Below are 16,942 nucleotides of genomic sequence, written 5' to 3' on the forward strand. Positions count from 1 at the left end.
AGTCCTTAGGAAAAAATTGTGTCACCATTTTATACCTCATTTTCCTCATCTCTAATGTGGGGATAATAACACTTACCTCTTCAGGTTGGGTGGGAGAAGCTTTAGGTGAAGACAGTCTGAGTGTGTGCAAAGTGTCAGGCACTGGTAATAACATAAAAGACTAAGATCTATCCCCGTTCCCAAGGAACTAGGATATTCTAGTTATTCTAGAATATTCTAGAATACTCTTTTCTTGTGCAAACAAGAGGGCAACAAAGATTCAGGGGCTTCTGTTAGGATTCAGTGGGGAAAAGTGCCATGGTTGACGAGTGATGTCTGCCATGGAATGAGGGCTGAGGGATGACACTTGTACTGAGAAGCAAACCAGACATGTTATAGACATCTGATATGTACTAAATGTATTTCCACTACTGATAAGGTTTCTAGCTTATGGAATTTCATCATTTATAAAGGATGGGCAAGGTATGTCTTTAACTGGAGATATAGTAAAGGTTAAACTCATGATGTATTCTTATCACCCTCAGGTATGCATTCAAGACCTCATCTCTCCAATCAATGTCTCCCTAAGTTACTCTCTGTGGGAGGAAGAAGGGACACCGAGGGACCAAAAGGTGGTAAGAAGAGATCCGCTGGCAGAATTGATAGGAAATAAGGGAGAATAGAAATTCAGTTTAGCAAGGCTGTATTATATAAGAGTCTGGTTTTAAGCAAGAGAAATGAAATACGGCTTACTTAAGCAGGAAAGGTATTTGGGGGAGTTTGTATTGAAGAGAAATTTGGAATACTGAGGTTGGGAAGATGGGGGACCAGGGTGGAGGCTCTGGGGGCTCTAGAGGAAAGAATAAAATAATGGTTGGACTCCCCAGGGCACAGCCCCTTCAGTGAATCTGCTCCAGGTCCTTCAGTGCATCAGCTTCTGACCTCATCAGGCTGCAAATTCTAACAGATGCAGATTCCAGGGAGAGAACACCAGAAGGCCTCGGACCAGCCCTTGTCTGTGGAAGGACAAGGCACCCTGATTAGCCTTCTTGCCCAAGTGTGTTCAGTTAAGGGCAGGTAGTTCTCTCAAAGCCAAACTGGGGCGCCATTGTTATTTAAAAGAAGGAGAAAAAAGAACGTTATCTCTTCTGGTCTACTGATCACACCCTCCCCACCCAGTGCCAAAAGCCTGATTCCCTCTTCTGAAGTCCTTGACACTCAGCTGGTAGTCTGGCTTCTGTCGGAAGGTAGCAGGGTCTTGGGGGCAGAACCTGGGCCTGGAAGCCTGAAGAGATGGGTTTGTTTTTTTTTTTCTGGTACAGGCGAGAGCAGGTTGTCTTTCTCCGGGACTATTTCCGCATCTCTAAGATGAGTCCCAGCATTGTGCAGCCCCTTCCAGAGCGGTGACTGCTAAGTGCACATTCTTGTGGCTTCTGGCAGTGCGCACTGAGTGCACCACCACCCCCACCCGCCACACACTCAGGGTATATAGGGACCACTAGCAGTTTCTGCCATCGGCACTATTTAAAAAAAAAAAAAAAAGCCACTCTGTACGGAGTAGGAACTCAGGGCTAAAAAGAGACCTGAGGTCACAGTTGTCAAAAAAGTCTTCTGGGGGATAAGCCTTATTGGTTCTGGATCTCAGAGAATACGGAGACTTCAGGTAGGTGGAGAGAGGAGAGGCATGGTGCTAAGTTCAGGGGAACTGGGGAGGTGGGCTTAGCTTCTGGCAGGAACTGAACAAGACAGAGGCCCCAGGTGCCCTCTGGGGACTAGCTGTGGTCTGGTGATAGTGGGAACCTGTGTGTAAATGTTGAGATTGAGTGTGAGCAGTCCACAGAGGCTGCCAGGACCCCTGCTGCGAAGGAAGAGTCTGGAGGCTGCTTGGCAGGTGGCCTGGAAGTGGAGGAGGCTGGAGTCTCTCCAGTTGATCACCTGTAAAATACTTCTATGACCCCATTACCCTCAACTTCCTGATACGGCTTGCAAGGCCTTGCTTTCTCTCCTGCCCCTTCTGACACATGGCACTCCAGCCAGTCTGAGCACCTCCCTGCTCCTTACACGGGCACAGTCTTTCTTGCCTTGGGTTTTTTGTATAATCTGTTCTTTCTTCTCCCTCCTCTGTTCTTTTCACCTGGCTCCCTCCTCCATAGCCTTTAGATTTCAGTTGAGATGCCATTCCTTCAGGAAGCTTCCCTGATCGCCAAGCGTGGAGTAGGATTCCCTTCTACATCCCCTAAATACACCCTGCACTGGTCATAACACTAGGAGATGCCATTTCTCCCCCAGACTGGGAGGACAGGCAGTGTGTCTGTTTTATTCTCAGGTGTGTACCCAGTGCCCAGCATAGGGTCCAGAGCAATAATTCTGGAAATGTTGACCTTGGTCTGATAAGAGATGGAGAGCTGTTCTAGTGTGGAGATGGGGTTCCACACAGGAGGATCACAGAGCTTGTCACAGGCAGGAGTCTGGAGGCTGTGCAGCCAGGCCTTCCTGCCAGCAGAGGAGACGGGCTGGGAGGGACTGTGGGAGCTGCTTTGTCAAGGCCCAGATCTCCTGGCCAGGAGAGGGGATGGACACCCTAAGCCCGGGCCTCCCTCAAGGTGCTGCTCCCAGAGGAGGGCAGCACAGACAGCCTTGGGCTGAGTCAGGAGGGTGGGGCCTGTCCTGAGAAGGCTTTGTCTCCTGGGAGGGACCCGACCACAGGCAGCCCAGCTGAGCCCCAAGCCCTGAGCCCCTCCAACTCCCCTCCATCCCTCCACCCATTCTGCTGCCTCAGCTAACCTCTCCTGTCTCCCCCTCCTCCACGCTCAGCAGGGCAAGGACATGCAGCCCATCCTGAGACCCTCACTGCACTCGGAGACCAAGGAGGTGAGAGAGCTGAAGCAGGGCAGACAGAGAGGCCAGGGTCAGGTCCTCTGGGCTGTGGGGACCTGAGCCTCCTGGTCCTTTCTTCCTGGCCTTTCAGATCCCTTTTGAGAAAAACTGTGGAGAGGACAAGAAATGTGAGGCAAACCTGAGGCTGGCCTTCTCCCCTGCAAGGTCTGTAAGGCTTCCCACCCCCTAGTCCCTCCTGTTTCACATGGTGTTTTCTGAAGCAGCTCCCATGTGTAGAAAGAACACAAGACTTCAAAACTGAAGACCCCCACCACCACCACCAACTGCACTCACTCCATGTGTCTGGGCCTTAGTTTCCCTCTCTGAGAAATGCCAGTCCCTTGCAACACTCCTACTAGGATTAGATAAGATCATGAAACTTAAATGCACAGTAGCTCATTTTTGTGTATTTCTTTTTTCTGGCCTACCAGACCCTTCAGTTCTGAAAGTCCCCACCTCTGATCCTGCTTCCTTCACTGGCCCCCATAACTTTGCCCTGATCATCCCCCCCAGATCCAGAGTCCTGCGTCTGATCCCCTCCGCCAGCCTCTCTGTGAGACTGACCCTGAGTAACCTGGGAGAAGACGCTTACTGGGTCCAGTTCAGCCTCAGCTTCCCCTGGGGACTGTCCTTCCGCAAAGTGGAGACGCTCAAGGTGAGCAAGAGGGCGGGGCCTGCCTGCAGGTCACATGCCACGTTGGTCCCTGCAGCTTCTGCTGCATCTTGGAGGCTCCGGAGGCCAGGACAGCCTGAAGAAGCGGACAGAGGTCCTAGGACCACATCTGGGTTCTCAGCCTGATGCACGCTGCATCTGTATGACCTGAGATACAAGGTTCACCCTCTGTGAGCCTCAGACTCACAACCAAGAAGTGAGGCTAGGCACGTCACAGAGTTAGCAAGAAAGTCGTGTGAAATGAAGAGTGTGACAGAGGTTCATGGACCTGGTGACCAAGAAGATGTGTACAGGTTCAGGGACACTGAACTACCTCCCTCCAAAAGGTGACCAACCTTTTTTTTTCGCATGGATATGCCACATTTTGTTTATCTGTTCATGTGTTGATGGACACTTGAATTATTCTTATACAGCAACGTTAAATGCTTCCTTAAGGGACATCTAGTAGAGTGATTAAGAACTTGAGATCTGGAGCCAAGCAGACCTGTGTTCAAGTTACTACCCGATCTCTGCCAGGTTACCCAGTTGTAAAACAGTGGGGAAGTACCTCAACTTCCCTGAGCCTCTGTTTCCTCATCTAATTTTCTTCCCAATCTGAGCTGAAATCTATCCCTCACAGATAATGATGAAAATGAATGGTTTTGTCCTGCTTAACCCAGGATCAAGCTCATTTTTTAAATTGTTTCTGAATGTGTGGTATAGCAGCATTTTAACTCTTTCCTGTGATTTTACCATGATTCACAGAACCCTGCCCATCTCTTTGAATTATCTGATCACTTCCAGTTTTTCCCTATGATAAATAGTGTTGCAGTGAACACCTTCGACCTGTCCTGAACTCCTGTCTGCACCCCTGATTCTTTGCCCCCACCTTTCTACGAGTGTGCCCTGGCAGACACGGGGTGGGAGGAAGTGGGCCCTGAGGGTTGGTGGCATCTGGGGAACCCTTAGCCTTGCCCACTGAAAAGTCATTCTCTTTCTTCTCACTCCCAGCCCCACAGCCAGATACCTGTGAGCTGTGCGGAGCTTCCTGAGGAGAACACACTTCAGAGCAGGGCCCTCTCCTGTAATATGACCTCACCCATCTTCAAGGCAGGCAACTTGGTGAGTGCCTCAGCCCTGAGGAACCAAGCAGCCAAGGGGCTGAGGGCTTAGGAGGGGAGGGAGCTCCTGGCTTGGGGGAATGTGCTGGTGATTGGCACCTTACCCCACCCCTACCCCAAAGGAATGTGTGCGGAGGTGTCCTGTGTCATGTTTGAGAGCCTGGACTTTGGAATTAGAGAAACCCAGGGTGGGGTCTTTTGTTCTGTGACCTTACACATATGACCTTAACCACTTGGAACCTCAGTATCTTCATCTGTTCAATGGGGATAAAACACTCAGCGTAGGGCTTAAGATGTATTGAGCACTCGATAAGCAGTCACTGTGACTATGGCAGTGGGAAATGGGGGCTGCGAGGGGCTCAGGTGGCTCTCTGAGCCCCAGACCCCTTCCTTCTTCATTCTCTCCTCCCCTGCCAGGTTGACATCCAGGTGATGTTTCATACGCTGCCAAAAGGCTTCCAGGGGGACATTGTCGAGCTTCACGCCAATGTGAGCTGGTGAGCAGGCCCTGGGCAGACCCCCGCCAGCATCCCCACCCTGGCTGCAGATTGCCACGTGGTCCTGGCCAAGCCGGTCTCCTGACACTGCCCTCTGCCTTGCCCCCGTGCAGCGACAACGAGGACTCAGGCTTCCTGGAGGACAACTCGGCCACCACCAGCATCCCAGTCCTGTACCCCATCAACATCCTCACCGAGGAGTGAGTCCTGAGCAGTCACCCCACCGTCTCCTCCCACCTCAGCCTCCCCACCCAGGGCCCCAGCCTTCTTCTCAGGGCTGCCCCTCAAAGCCCCTTCCTTTTCTGGAGCCCCAGGACAGATTAGAACTGATTCCAGCCACAACCCCAACAGTTTTCAATACTCAGTAGAGCTTTGAGTTAGATCCATGTTTACTGATGCAAAAAGAAAAAAAGCCCATGATGTCAGCCTCTGCGCCAGCTGCACTGCACAGCTGGGGGCTTTCTCTGGAGCTTCCAACCCCTCATGAGACAGCTTGCCTCTCTCCATTTTACCAATGACCTTGGCCAGAGTCGTACAGTTAAAGTACTGACTCCGAGATCTGAGCTGAAATCTGTCTGACTCCAGACCCCAGCCAAACTCTTTACCGTTTTCAGCCTTGCTGTATTCTCTCTCCCCTGGGGCCAGCAGTGCTGGCAGAGTTGGGAGAAAAGTTTTCACAGTGACCCTGGCCCGCAGAGAGCTTATGGTCAGGTCGGTGAGACCCAACTCATGCACACACGGAGTACGTGAGTCTCAGGATGTTGTGGCAGGAAGGACCCATGGGGATCACTGGCTGGATTTTCTTATTTGCAGAAAAGGGGAGGAAGCCAGAAATACTGGCCCAATGTGCTAAGGCTAGGGACAGTGTCTGAGCTAGAGTCCCCGCTGCTTCTGAACACAAGTGCCAAACACAGTGATATTGTCTGAGGTGCGATATGAAATTAGAGCCAGGAAAGATGATGTGGGTTGAAGGAGAGATAGAAGGTTTCATGGGGAATAGGGGTTTGAACTGGTGTCTGGAGGATGAGGGGTTCGGATAAGAGCCAGGAAGGAAGGAGGACATTCTCATCAGAGAGACCGACATAGGGGAAGGCATGGAGGCAGCAAACACTGGGGCAGATCCAGGGAGCAGGAGGTAAGAAGGCTCAGCAGGTGGCAGATATGTGCCAGGAACAGGGGTAGGCAGACTGGGAAACAGGCGGGTCTAGACATGGGAGACTTTGGACCTGGCCCTTGTGAGCAGCAGGGAACCATTGATGGATTCTGAGGCGGTGCATGGCAGGATCAGAGAGTGATGCTAGGAAGGTTATTAAAAAGATGGGGTAGGAGTATGAGCCAGAGGCTATCTAGGTGATGAGCAGTGGGGTCCAGAGTACAGTGGAGACCCTGGCGAGGTGGTGTCTAGTGGAGAGAACACGGCCCCAGAGGCCACCCACCTTTGTTCCAGTCCTGGTCCTCCACTGTGGGACTTTGGGCAGGCTGACCACTTCCATGAGCCTTAGTTTCCAAAGGGAAAGGGCAGAGTGGGGTAAGGATGACACAAGACGGTGCCGGTGCCATCCTTAGCACAGTGGCCAGCAACTCTGAGGCTTCTCCTGACCCAGGGCCCCCTGGGTGGCCGGGTTGCTCTCCTCCCCTCCTTCTGCCACTGCACCTCTCTCTCCACAGCCAGGAAAACTCCACGCTCTATGTCAGTTTCGCCCCCAAAGGCCCCAAGATCCACCAAGTCAAGCACATCTACCAGGTAGGAACCTCGATGTGAAAGGGTCCTTAGAGGTCATATGTTCAGCCCCATCATGGAGACCAAGGATGCAGAGGCCAACCGGACCCCGTCCCGTCCTCAGCAAGCCCCACCCTCCACCTTGTTCTGTGATCCCTTTTATATGGCTTCCCAGCCTCCCCGGAGACACTTCCAGTAGCTTCCATACTCACTAGCTCACCACCAGATAAATTATTTCTAGAATCACAGAACCTGAGAGCCAGAGGGGCTCTGAGAGAGAATTTAGTTTTTGGGGGGTTTTGTTTTTGGAAGTAGAAAGTTCAGATTTATTTTAAGATTCAGTTATGTAGACATTTCATCTTGTAATTGTGTTCACATTTCTTGGAGAGAATCTAGTTTTTATTCAAATATTTAATAAGCCAGAGTTCTAGTTTAGGTACTTTCACTGGGTTCTGGGGCAGCAGAAACTAAAACAGGGTCCCTGAGCACTCACCAAACCCAGATCTAAGCCTGGAGCTTTGTACACTCCACACCCACCCATAAGCGCCTGTAAGACAGGCCTCTTCATTCCCACTTTACAGAAGGGAAGTCGATGGCACAAATGGGTCACGTGACTTGCCCTGGTTACACAGCTCATACTGATTGCTTTGTATCAGTCTCCACTATGTCTGTCTCTCTTCCCACAGTGTCAGTGTCCCCCTTCCAAACGACAACTCTGAATTGTGTCCCTCTTGCTCCCCCCAGTGCAGCTGTCCCCGTTGCTGGCCACTGATCTCCCCTGGGATGTCTTCCTAGCATCCTTTTTTTGTCTTTTGATGGCTTTATTGAGATAGAATTCACATACCATACAATCTTCTCATTGAAAGTGTACAATTCAATGGCTTTAGTCTATTCACAAAATTGTGCAACCATCACCATAATCACTTTAGAACATTTTCATTACTCCAAAAAGAAACCCTGTACCTATTTGCAGTCATTCCTTCTTCCTCCCTCCCCCAGCACCTGGCAACCACTACTTTTGTCTCTATAGATTTGCCTGCCTTGGACATTATGTACAAAAGAGTCATAACATGTGGTCTTTGCTCCTGGATTCTTTCACTTAGGGTAGTATTTTCAGGGTTCACCCATGTTGTAGCATAGATCAGTATTTCATTCATTTTTATTGCCAAATAATATTCCTTTGTAAGATGGGCCACATTTGCTTTATGCATTCATTAATTGATGGACATTTGAGTTGTTTCCATTTTTTGGCTGTTAGGGATTATGCTGCTTGGACATTCCTGTACACTTTGTGTGTGGACATATGTTTTATTTCTCCTGGGTACATAACTAGGAGTACAGTTGCTCTTTTCAAAGCTTTGGTCTCAGGATGCTCTAAACCAAATTTATCATCTTCCCGTAAGCCAACATCTCCTTTGGTTTGCTTAGAGTCCTTTAAAAGCATTACCTTTTCCTTAACAAAACTTCCAAGCCTGGGTGAATTTCTCCTTCCTCTGTGCCAGGTCTCACTGCCTCCCCAAGCCCTGTTGCCTGTATCCTCTTCTCTCTTTTGACCTCGCTGCTGCTCAGACCAAGTTTCTCGTCTTCTTGCAGCTGGCTGTGGTACAGGCTCCCAGCTTCTTTCCATTCCTTGCCTGCAGTGGATGAATCCCCCTGGAGCCACCCCCGACCCCCACCCCCCCATCAGCTGCCTTCCAGGACTCTCCATGGCTTCGTCATGGGTACCCTAACTTCTGGCCCTTTGGCCTTCTGGGCCCCAAAATCTCATCCCAAGTCTGCTTTCCAGACTACTCTCCTGTCTGTCCTTCCCAGACACGCAACCCTCCGGCCACATCACCCACCCCGCCCCCACCACGCTCTCTTAATTTCTTGCATTTTCTCTTCCTGGCTACGGTTGCCCATGTTCATCTGTTAATCTCCTCTCTACTTTTCACAGCTAAATTCAAATGCTGCCTTTGACATTAGGCTTTTTAAATTTAAATTGACCAACATCATTAAAGCATCCATAAGCGTTTGTTGAATGAGTAAATGATAGAATGCCTCAAATTGGTTATGTATTTTCCTGATTGACCTCCCTGAGATTCATTGGTGCTACTCCTGTGTCAGCCAGCCCCAGCACAGATAGCTCTTTTACATTAAAGGGACTTTTAAAAAGTTTCTTAAATTCAGTGCACTTGCCAAAATGCCTTTCCCAAACTGCATTGTGCAAACAATTTTTTTTATTGAAGTATAGTTGATTTACAATGTTGTGTTAGTTTCTGGTATACGGCAAAGTGATTCAGTTATACCTATATATTCTTTTTCATTATAGGTTATTACAAACTATTGAATATAGTTTTCTATGCTATACAGTAGGACCTTGTTGTTTATCTAATTTTTTGCATCTATCCTTGTTAAATGTCATTCCTTCTTTCATTTATTCAAAAAATTACTTTTTTCGAGGCCCATTATGTGTGTCAGGCCACAGGGAATTGCAGGTGAAATGAGCTACAGCCCCCTCCCTCAAGCAGCTCAGTCTAGGGGGGACACACTAGGGTGCTGTGGGAGCCCCTGATGGCGAGGCTGTCCTGTCCTTGGGGAGTCGGGCAAACTTTCAGGGATGTTATTTGAGCAGTACCTTGCAGGGTGGGTGACAGCTAGCCACATAGAGGAAGCAGAGAAGCACATGAAACTCGCGCTGTAAGGTTGTGGTTGATCACTGTCCACTGTCTATGGAAGAGCAGGCCCTTGGGCCCCCAGCCAGGGAGGATTGGATCCAGGTTGGCAGTTGGGGTGGCCAGCATTCAGGGCTCTGCAGCACCCTGTCCTCTGTACCAGATGAAGATCCAGCCTTCTGGCTATGACCACAACATGCCCCCCCTGGAGGCCTTGGTTGGGGTACCACAGTCCCACAGCAAGGGGCCCATCACGCACAAGTGGCATGTGGAGATGGTGAGTGCTGCCCAGAGGAGGGAAGGGTGCCCAGGTGTGCGGGGTGAGCTCATAACGGGGACAGACATGTGGGGAATAGAATGAGGATGGTTGAATCCTCCCAGGGCCAGTGGGAGAGAACTGGGAAGCAGGATGGTATCTGGGGAGTAGGGAGGGATGCCAGCTCTGGACTAACTGAAGATCTGCCTCATCCTTCCTAGGAGCCTCCTGTCACCTGCCACCTTGAGACTGAGGAGAGTCTGCCCAATGTGGCTGAGGTGTGGGCGCGTGAACTAAGAAATCAGGGGGCTGGGCAGCGTGCAGGTGGGAAAAGGCCTCCCTGACCCCCTGTTTTCCGTCTTCCTATCAGCCTTGTGTGCTTGAAGCCCAGTTCCGCTGCCCCTTTGTCTTCAAGGAGGAGATCCTTGTCCAAGTGATCGGGACGGTGGAGCTGGTGGGGGAGATCAAGGTAGCACCTGCAGGGGGGACTGACTCCTAAGTGGTTGGGGGTGGGCTTCCCCACCAGATAATCTCCCTGCATTTTTTGTTCGTTCTTGAGGAAATAGCTCTGATGTTTACCCAGTTGCAGATGAAAGAGAACCACAATTTGTTGAAAACTCACAGGACTGTTTTCAAGGGCCGATGGATAGTTCTTTTATGTTCTCTGTAGGGATAATGTCCTGCCAACAGAGGGCGTTGGCGCGTTCCACCGGTCTAGGAGAGAACTGAGAGAGATGGCGCACCCACTGGGACCCATTCTCCTCTGCCTCTCCCCGTGGAGTTGAGCTGGGGGGTGGCAGTTCCCCCTGACCCTGACGCCTGCGCCTCCCCCTCCCACAGGCCTCCTCCACGTTCAGCCTCTGCACCTCCCTCTCCGTCTCCTTCAACAGCAACAGGCACTTCCACCTCCATGGCAGCAATGCCTCCCTGGCCCAGGTATCTCTCTACCTCCTTGGAAGGCCCAGGAACAGAGGGCAGCAGAGGGATTGGAGGAAGCCCACGGCAGGGCTAGGAGAGCTGGAGCTGGGGATGGGAGAAAGTTTGGGCTTAGCGCTGTGAGACCATCCCCACAGCCAGAGCCATCAGCCTTGGCGCAGGCTTTCATGGAAGCTGTGAGTTCCCTGCCACCGCTGGTGGGCTAGCAGAACACAAGGTCGCCTGTAGGAGATGTGTCAGATAAAGATCAACTTGATGGCAGCTCAGCCAAGGGGCACTCCCCACCCCACCCCCAAGCAGGGCATGATGGGAACACAGAGGGAGTAGCACGTGCTGGGCCCAGAGTTGAGGGGTGGGGGGCAAGGCAGGTTTAAGGGCAGGAAGCTCAGAGCAGGAGAAGGGAGGTTGCAACTAAAGAGGTAAGCAGAAGCCAGATTCTAGAAGGTTTTCCGGGCTGAGCTGGGATTCTGGCATGTGGGGCTGATGGAAGACGTTTAAAGGCTTACTCAGGGAGGCCGTGGTGCATGTTTGCCATTCATTCCGGTGGCTGCGTGGTGAGGTGTATGGGGAGAGGGATGGTCTGGGCTGGAACCCCATGTCGTGACACAGTCCAGATGGGAAATGAGAAGACCTAGGGATTGAGGCCAGATGCACAAGGAATGTTAGGGGTGGGATGTTAGGGAGACATCCTAACAGGGCGTGGTTCCCTGCCCCCCACCCCGCCTCTCCTCTCCCCCAGGTCGTCATGAAGGTCGACGTTGTGTATGAGAAGAAAATGTACCATCTCTACGTGCTGAGCGGTGTCGGGGGGCTGTTGTTACTGTTCCTGATTTTCATAGTGCTGTACAAGGTACGAGTTTCTGGGAGAAACAAACACCCGGTCAGGTTGGGGAAAGCAGAACCAGCAGGAGTCAGAGCAGAATACCAAGATGAGGGGCGTGAAAGTCAGAAGGGTCCTCAGCCTACTCTTCTTCTACAGATTAGGCTAGAGAGGCCCCAGGAGCAAGCAAACTCTAACCCCAACCCCTCAACCAAGCACTGGCAGAGCCAGACCTGGGTACCCCGGGTGAGGAAGAAAAAGGAGCCTCCACCATATCAAGAGCCAGGCACTGGGATACAGACACGCAGACCACACCCGCGGTCCCAGCCTTTGTGGGGCTCACAGTCTATGGGGGACACTGACACAAACGTGATGGGGGCTACACTAGGGGGCCTTTGTGCCCCAGGACCTGTAACACAGGAGCCTAACTCAGCCTGTGGGAGTCTAGGAAGGTCTCTCAAGAGACATGGCCTTTCCGTTGGGATTTGAAGGATGAGAGGGAGCTAACCAGGTGCGGGGCAGCTGTTCCACATAAAAAACTTGAATATTCCAGAAAAGAGAACATAGAAAAGTCAAGTTTCTCCCTATTGCATTCCCAGGAGGTTGTCCTTAACAACCATTTGGTTCATATTCCTCCAGGTTCTAATCTAAGGAATGAACTAACTATTAAAAATACAGGTTTTTAACATATTGCCAAGAAGCTGGTGTGGCAGATACCCTCACCCCATCCCTAGGGCGGACGCCACCTGTCTGTGGCACATGTAACTTGTCCACATAAATGGTGCTTTCATATTTTGCTGGGGCTGCCTGGTCCAAAGTGCTCTGGGGACTTTTTGCTTACTCAAGTTTTGTCTTGAAAACAACCTACAGGTTGGCTTCTTCAAACGGAACCTGAAGGAGAAAATGGAGGGGACTGGAGATGCTTCAGATGAAACCCCTGGAGAGGACGCTGGGCAGCCGGCGTCTGGGGAAGAGGCCGGGGACCCCGGCTGTCTGGAGCCGCTCCATGAGGAAGAGGCCCAGGACGGAGGTAGCAATGACTGAGGTGCAGGCCTGCTGCAAAGGGCCCAGGACTGGACTCGGGTGCCTGGTGCTAGCCTGCCTCTACCTGAATTTCACTATGTGTCCTCGGGCAAGTCACTGCCCCTCCACAGGCCTCAGTTTTTCTCTCTTGAACATGGGCTCATTCCTGCCTGCCTCCTTTGCAGGCTTGGGGTGAGGATCCGCTGAGGCACGGGCCAGGAAAGCCACAGAGGAGAGGCCTCGTAATTATCAGATGGCCCTGCCTTCCACCGGCCCCTCTTACTTTCCTCCCCTGGAAGAGAACATCTGATCTAAATCTGGAGACACTGTAACCTCAGGACCTAGTGACTCTCTGGGCCCTCACATCCACCTGCCCTCGGATGTCCGCAGAGGCCTCAGACACCCAGAACCTTGCCCTGCGTTCTCTCCTGCCTGTAATCCTGTCAGCTTTCAGTTCTACCGCCAGAGAGCGAATCTCATCCGTGTCACTATATTGCTCCTGCAAACCCCTTGCCCTTTGGCTAACAACCAAATTCCTTAATACGCCTTCCAAAATCTGCAAAACTAGGCCCTGTTTCCTTCCCAGCCTCTTCTAGAGACATCCCACCTCCCTTTCCAAGCCCCACTTACACCAGCCTTTCTCACTTGCCACGCTCCTTCCTGGCTTACTGTCTTCACCTAGCCTGCTCTTTCTGCCTGGAACATTCCTCCTACCTCTTTTTCCTAGCTAACTCGCTCTCAGCCTTCAGCTCTCAGCTCACACATAACTTCCTCAGGGCAGCCCCTTAACCCCAACTCAGTTGGGTTCCCATGTTACACAAGCTTACACTAACCTGCACTTGTCCCACACAGCACAGATCATATTTGTTCATTGTTAAGTGATATACTTAATATCCGTCTCTGAAATTAGACAGTGAACTCCATGAGGGTAGGGTTTGTTCACCTGGGGACCCCTGGTGATGTCACACTGCCAGACACATAGTAAGTGCTTGACCCAACTTCACTGAATTAGTGAGGGTGCCTGTGGGAAGATAAAGAAAACAGTTTGGATGGACCCCTGGCAGCCCCATCCTTCAGGGCTGTCTTCCCCAGGTGCCTGACCCCTCACCCCACATCCCCCACTGGGACCTCATCACATCCCACAGTGGCCCCCACTGGCACACTGTGAGCTCAAGGATGGAAACTGGCCTTTCACCTGGCTCCCAATGCCAAGCACAGTGCTTGCATTTATTTACCAAATAAATACGAGATTCTGCCCAATTTTGTGATTTTGTTTTTTGTGTGTGCAACATTGAGCCTGGCTCAATTAAATGAACATCTCCTTCTCGACTCTTCCATTAAGTGGGACCAAAACAGTGAGGTCTTTTTCCTTTCCTTTCTTTCTTCATCTTCTTCTATTTTTTTTTTTTTTTATGTTGTTGTTGCCATGATGATCCTCAGAGACTAACCTGTACCTGACATTGTAGATTATTTCAAAAGAAGCAGTGAGGCACAGAAACTGAGAAAAGGTTAGGGGGCATTGATAATTTATGAAGCTAGGAGAATAGACCCGCCCTGACCACCCCCCTTAAAATTTTCATTTTTGAATTGAGGTATAGTCTATTTATGGCCCCCTCCCCACCTCCCACCCCCTTTTTTTTAAAGCAATGGTTGGAAGGCCTTGACCCTGAACATCTCCTTTAGACGGGACCGAGGGGACTAGTTACTGCTGCCCTCTTGTGGCCAGTAGGACCCTAGGGTGGGGCGGTGTAGGGGGGTGACTATTGAGTAACTGTAAGGCCATCTCCTGTCCAGTACTGGGAGGTGAGAAGCAACATTTGGTCCCCTGGCAGTGATCTTTGATGGCTCCCTTCTGCCTGCCAGGGAGTAACCGAACATTCCCTAGTTGGGCACACAAAGCCAAGAACAGTCTTCCAAAGCCTGCTGGCCTCTCCAACCTCCTCAACCCTCTTCTGGTCCATCCCCTAAGGAACCATGTGGCTAGCTCCAAGGGAGACATCAGGAAGGAATAAGTGAGGCCCATTTTCCTAGAGAGGGGAAAAAATATTTTGACCATCAGAAATATCACAGAACTGCTAAAAGTACACAAAATGTTCTGTAAGGCTTGCGAAGCGTAAGTCACTCATGAGGGATTTCTTGAGCACTTTGTGTCTGGCCCTGTACTGAGTCTGAGGACACAGCAGTGAACACGACACACACATCCCTGCCCTCAGGGAGCTTCACTTCAGTGGGAAAACAGAGCGAAAAAGTAGAAATGGGATTCCAGGTAGCCATAGGGCCGCAAAGAAAATGAAACAGGAGAAGGAGTTGTAGGGTGACGGAGGGGGCCCCCTTACCTAGGTGGTCAGGAAAGTCTCTCTGAGGAGGTGACAGTCTGTGACATGAGAAAAAAAGTGAATATTTTCATCAAGGTTGGAAGCAAAACACAGAAAATCTGGGAGGTTTGTTTCAGGAACAGACCAGCCATTAATGGCCTGGGAATCTCTCGCCCAACTCACTTAAGAGCTCCTGTGCTTGAACACCTACGTGTCCTTTCCGCCTCTGTGTCTTCACACACGCTCTTCCCTTTGCAGGCCCGTCCACTTCCACCTCTTTTCTGTTCTTTAAAATCTCTCTACTTCAAAGTACTTCAAAGCTGTTTTCATCCCCCCAGTTTCTGGACAAAAGGACCCATTCCACCATCATTTTGTTTACAGCTCACTGGGGCACATTACCCTGACTGTGTGGGCCCCTCTCTCAAGACGAGGAGGATCTGGAAGGCAGGACTCGGGCCTCACTCACATGTGTTACCAACACCGACCCTTCACCAGGGCTGGCACCAAGGAAATTCAATAAAGGTTTGATTCAGTGGACCTCAGAGGTAAATGAGTTGTTGGTTTCATCCACTTGAAAGTGAAAATGGAGACAACTTTATAACATAAGAGCAGTCACGCCCACATTCCACACAAGCCATCAGAGTGATGACATATGTCATCCCCTGTAGTGCAGCTTCTGGAAAACACTCTTCTTTATGGAAGAGAGTGAAAAAGTAAATGACATCTTAGTATCATTAGGAAAATGATCAAAACCCAGTGAGTCCTAGGAGGGAATCCAGGCTCTGCCACTTCCTAGCTGTGTCACATGGGGCAATTTCCTTATCCTCTCTGGGATTCATTTCTTTATCTATAAAACGAGAATAATAGGTGTCTGTGCCTCAGAGCTGCTCTGAGCATTAAATAAGTGTAAACCGCTTAGCGCTGTATAAGTGCTAATGGTGGTGGATTAGAAATGGTAGTTCTGTTGTGCAGGAGGGTGTAGTAAACCCAGCAGGCTGACTGCAAGTCAGGAGACTTGGTACTGAGCCCTGATCTTAGGGAAGACACATGTCCTTTCTGGGTTTGGTCGGCTCCGCCTGGGATCTGAAGGTATCTCAGGAGCTGTCTTGAAGAACGGGTTAGGGGCTGAACAGCTGAGTCCCCATCCTCATTTGAACTGATCTTAAATAGGCTACTTTATCAATTAAGCACCACAGGCACCGTGCCCAGGGCCACCTACAGACGTGTGGGAGCCAAAGAAAAAATTCAACTCCAAAATAAGGAGATTAAATTGTATAATTGAAATAAATGTTGAAGTAAATGTCTACAAGTATCGTATCATGTCACGCAGTCAAATGCAGTTCTGTTCAACATTTATCATTACATATATGAACTATATTAAATGTGGGAGTCGGAGTATTTTAATATTTGAAATTATGTGTGGTTGGGTGTCTGCACAAAAATGTGCATAAAGCTTACAAAGGTCCTTAAGAGATCATGAGATTTCATTTGAAAAATAATGTTCTACGCCCAAAATAATTTAAACTTTGAAAACCACTAAATACACCAAACTGTACTGAACTACATGATCTTCAGGGGCCCTTTCTGGAGTTTGCAGATCATGAGAAGCTGGACTGAAATGTACTTAAGAGAGGTTATTTGCTCTTGACAAGTTAAAGGCCCTGTTGATGGGCATGGGGCCAGGGGTGATGTCAGGATCCTGAAGCCCAAGAGGCCTTATGGAGCAATGACTCCCCACCCACCCTGTGTGGCCCAGCTGCTGGGGGCAGGCGGAGCCAGGCGTACATGTGGTGTGAATGTCTCCTCCACAGGGCACCGTCCGGCCCTTAGGATGTGTTCGAGAAGTGCCCTGCACCTGGCTAATTTCCCTGAAGTGTGGCCTATCTTCCTCAGCTAAGGTCACGATCGGCCACACCCCAGAACCCCCCAGACTCACGGATGGCACCAACTCCCCATCGTTTCCTGAGGAGCCAAGTGTTGGGAGGGCTGAGGCTCAGATGGGAACAGAGAGTAGGATAAAGATGGGGTGGGAACAAGGTATCCTAAAAAGGAGGTGGGGCTGTGACACATCAGGGCCAGGCTGGGGAGAGGG

The 16,942-nt window shown here is 50.5% G+C and overlaps 1 protein-coding gene across 7 annotated transcripts in view; it reads left to right on the plus strand.

Annotated features, from left to right (window-relative positions):
• Positions 1 to 15,387, plus strand: part of ITGAL (integrin subunit alpha L) — a 36,066-nt gene extending 20,679 nt beyond the window's left edge. The window contains exons 18-32 of one of the 7 annotated variants that reach the window (XM_031432898.2): positions 525 to 614; positions 2,794 to 2,850; positions 2,948 to 3,021; positions 3,370 to 3,511; positions 4,520 to 4,630; positions 5,047 to 5,126; positions 5,240 to 5,326; positions 6,795 to 6,870; positions 9,664 to 9,777; positions 9,978 to 10,034; positions 10,127 to 10,225; positions 10,597 to 10,692; positions 11,432 to 11,542; positions 12,383 to 12,542; positions 15,232 to 15,387. In XM_031432898.2, the coding sequence (XP_031288758.1) occupies positions 525 to 614; positions 2,794 to 2,850; positions 2,948 to 3,021; positions 3,370 to 3,511; positions 4,520 to 4,630; positions 5,047 to 5,126; positions 5,240 to 5,326; positions 6,795 to 6,870; positions 9,664 to 9,777; positions 9,978 to 10,034; positions 10,127 to 10,225; positions 10,597 to 10,692; positions 11,432 to 11,542; positions 12,383 to 12,542; positions 15,232 to 15,254 (1,377 nt within the window). In that variant the 3' untranslated portion in view covers positions 15,255 to 15,387. Of the gene's footprint in view, positions 1 to 524; positions 615 to 2,793; positions 2,851 to 2,947; positions 3,022 to 3,369; positions 3,512 to 4,519; positions 4,631 to 5,046; positions 5,127 to 5,239; positions 5,327 to 6,794; positions 6,871 to 9,663; positions 9,778 to 9,977; positions 10,035 to 10,126; positions 10,226 to 10,596; positions 10,693 to 11,431; positions 11,543 to 12,382; positions 13,796 to 15,231 lie in introns of those variants that run through there. The other 6 variants (XM_031432899.2, XM_064478557.1, XM_031432900.2 and 3 more) reach the window with 6 other exon arrangements.
• Positions 15,388 to 16,942: the final 1,555 nt, after the last annotated feature.

This window comes from Camelus dromedarius, chromosome 24 (genome assembly GCF_036321535.1).
Source record: "Camelus dromedarius isolate mCamDro1 chromosome 24, mCamDro1.pat, whole genome shotgun sequence".
Taxonomy (NCBI): Eukaryota; Metazoa; Chordata; class Mammalia; order Artiodactyla; family Camelidae; genus Camelus; species Camelus dromedarius.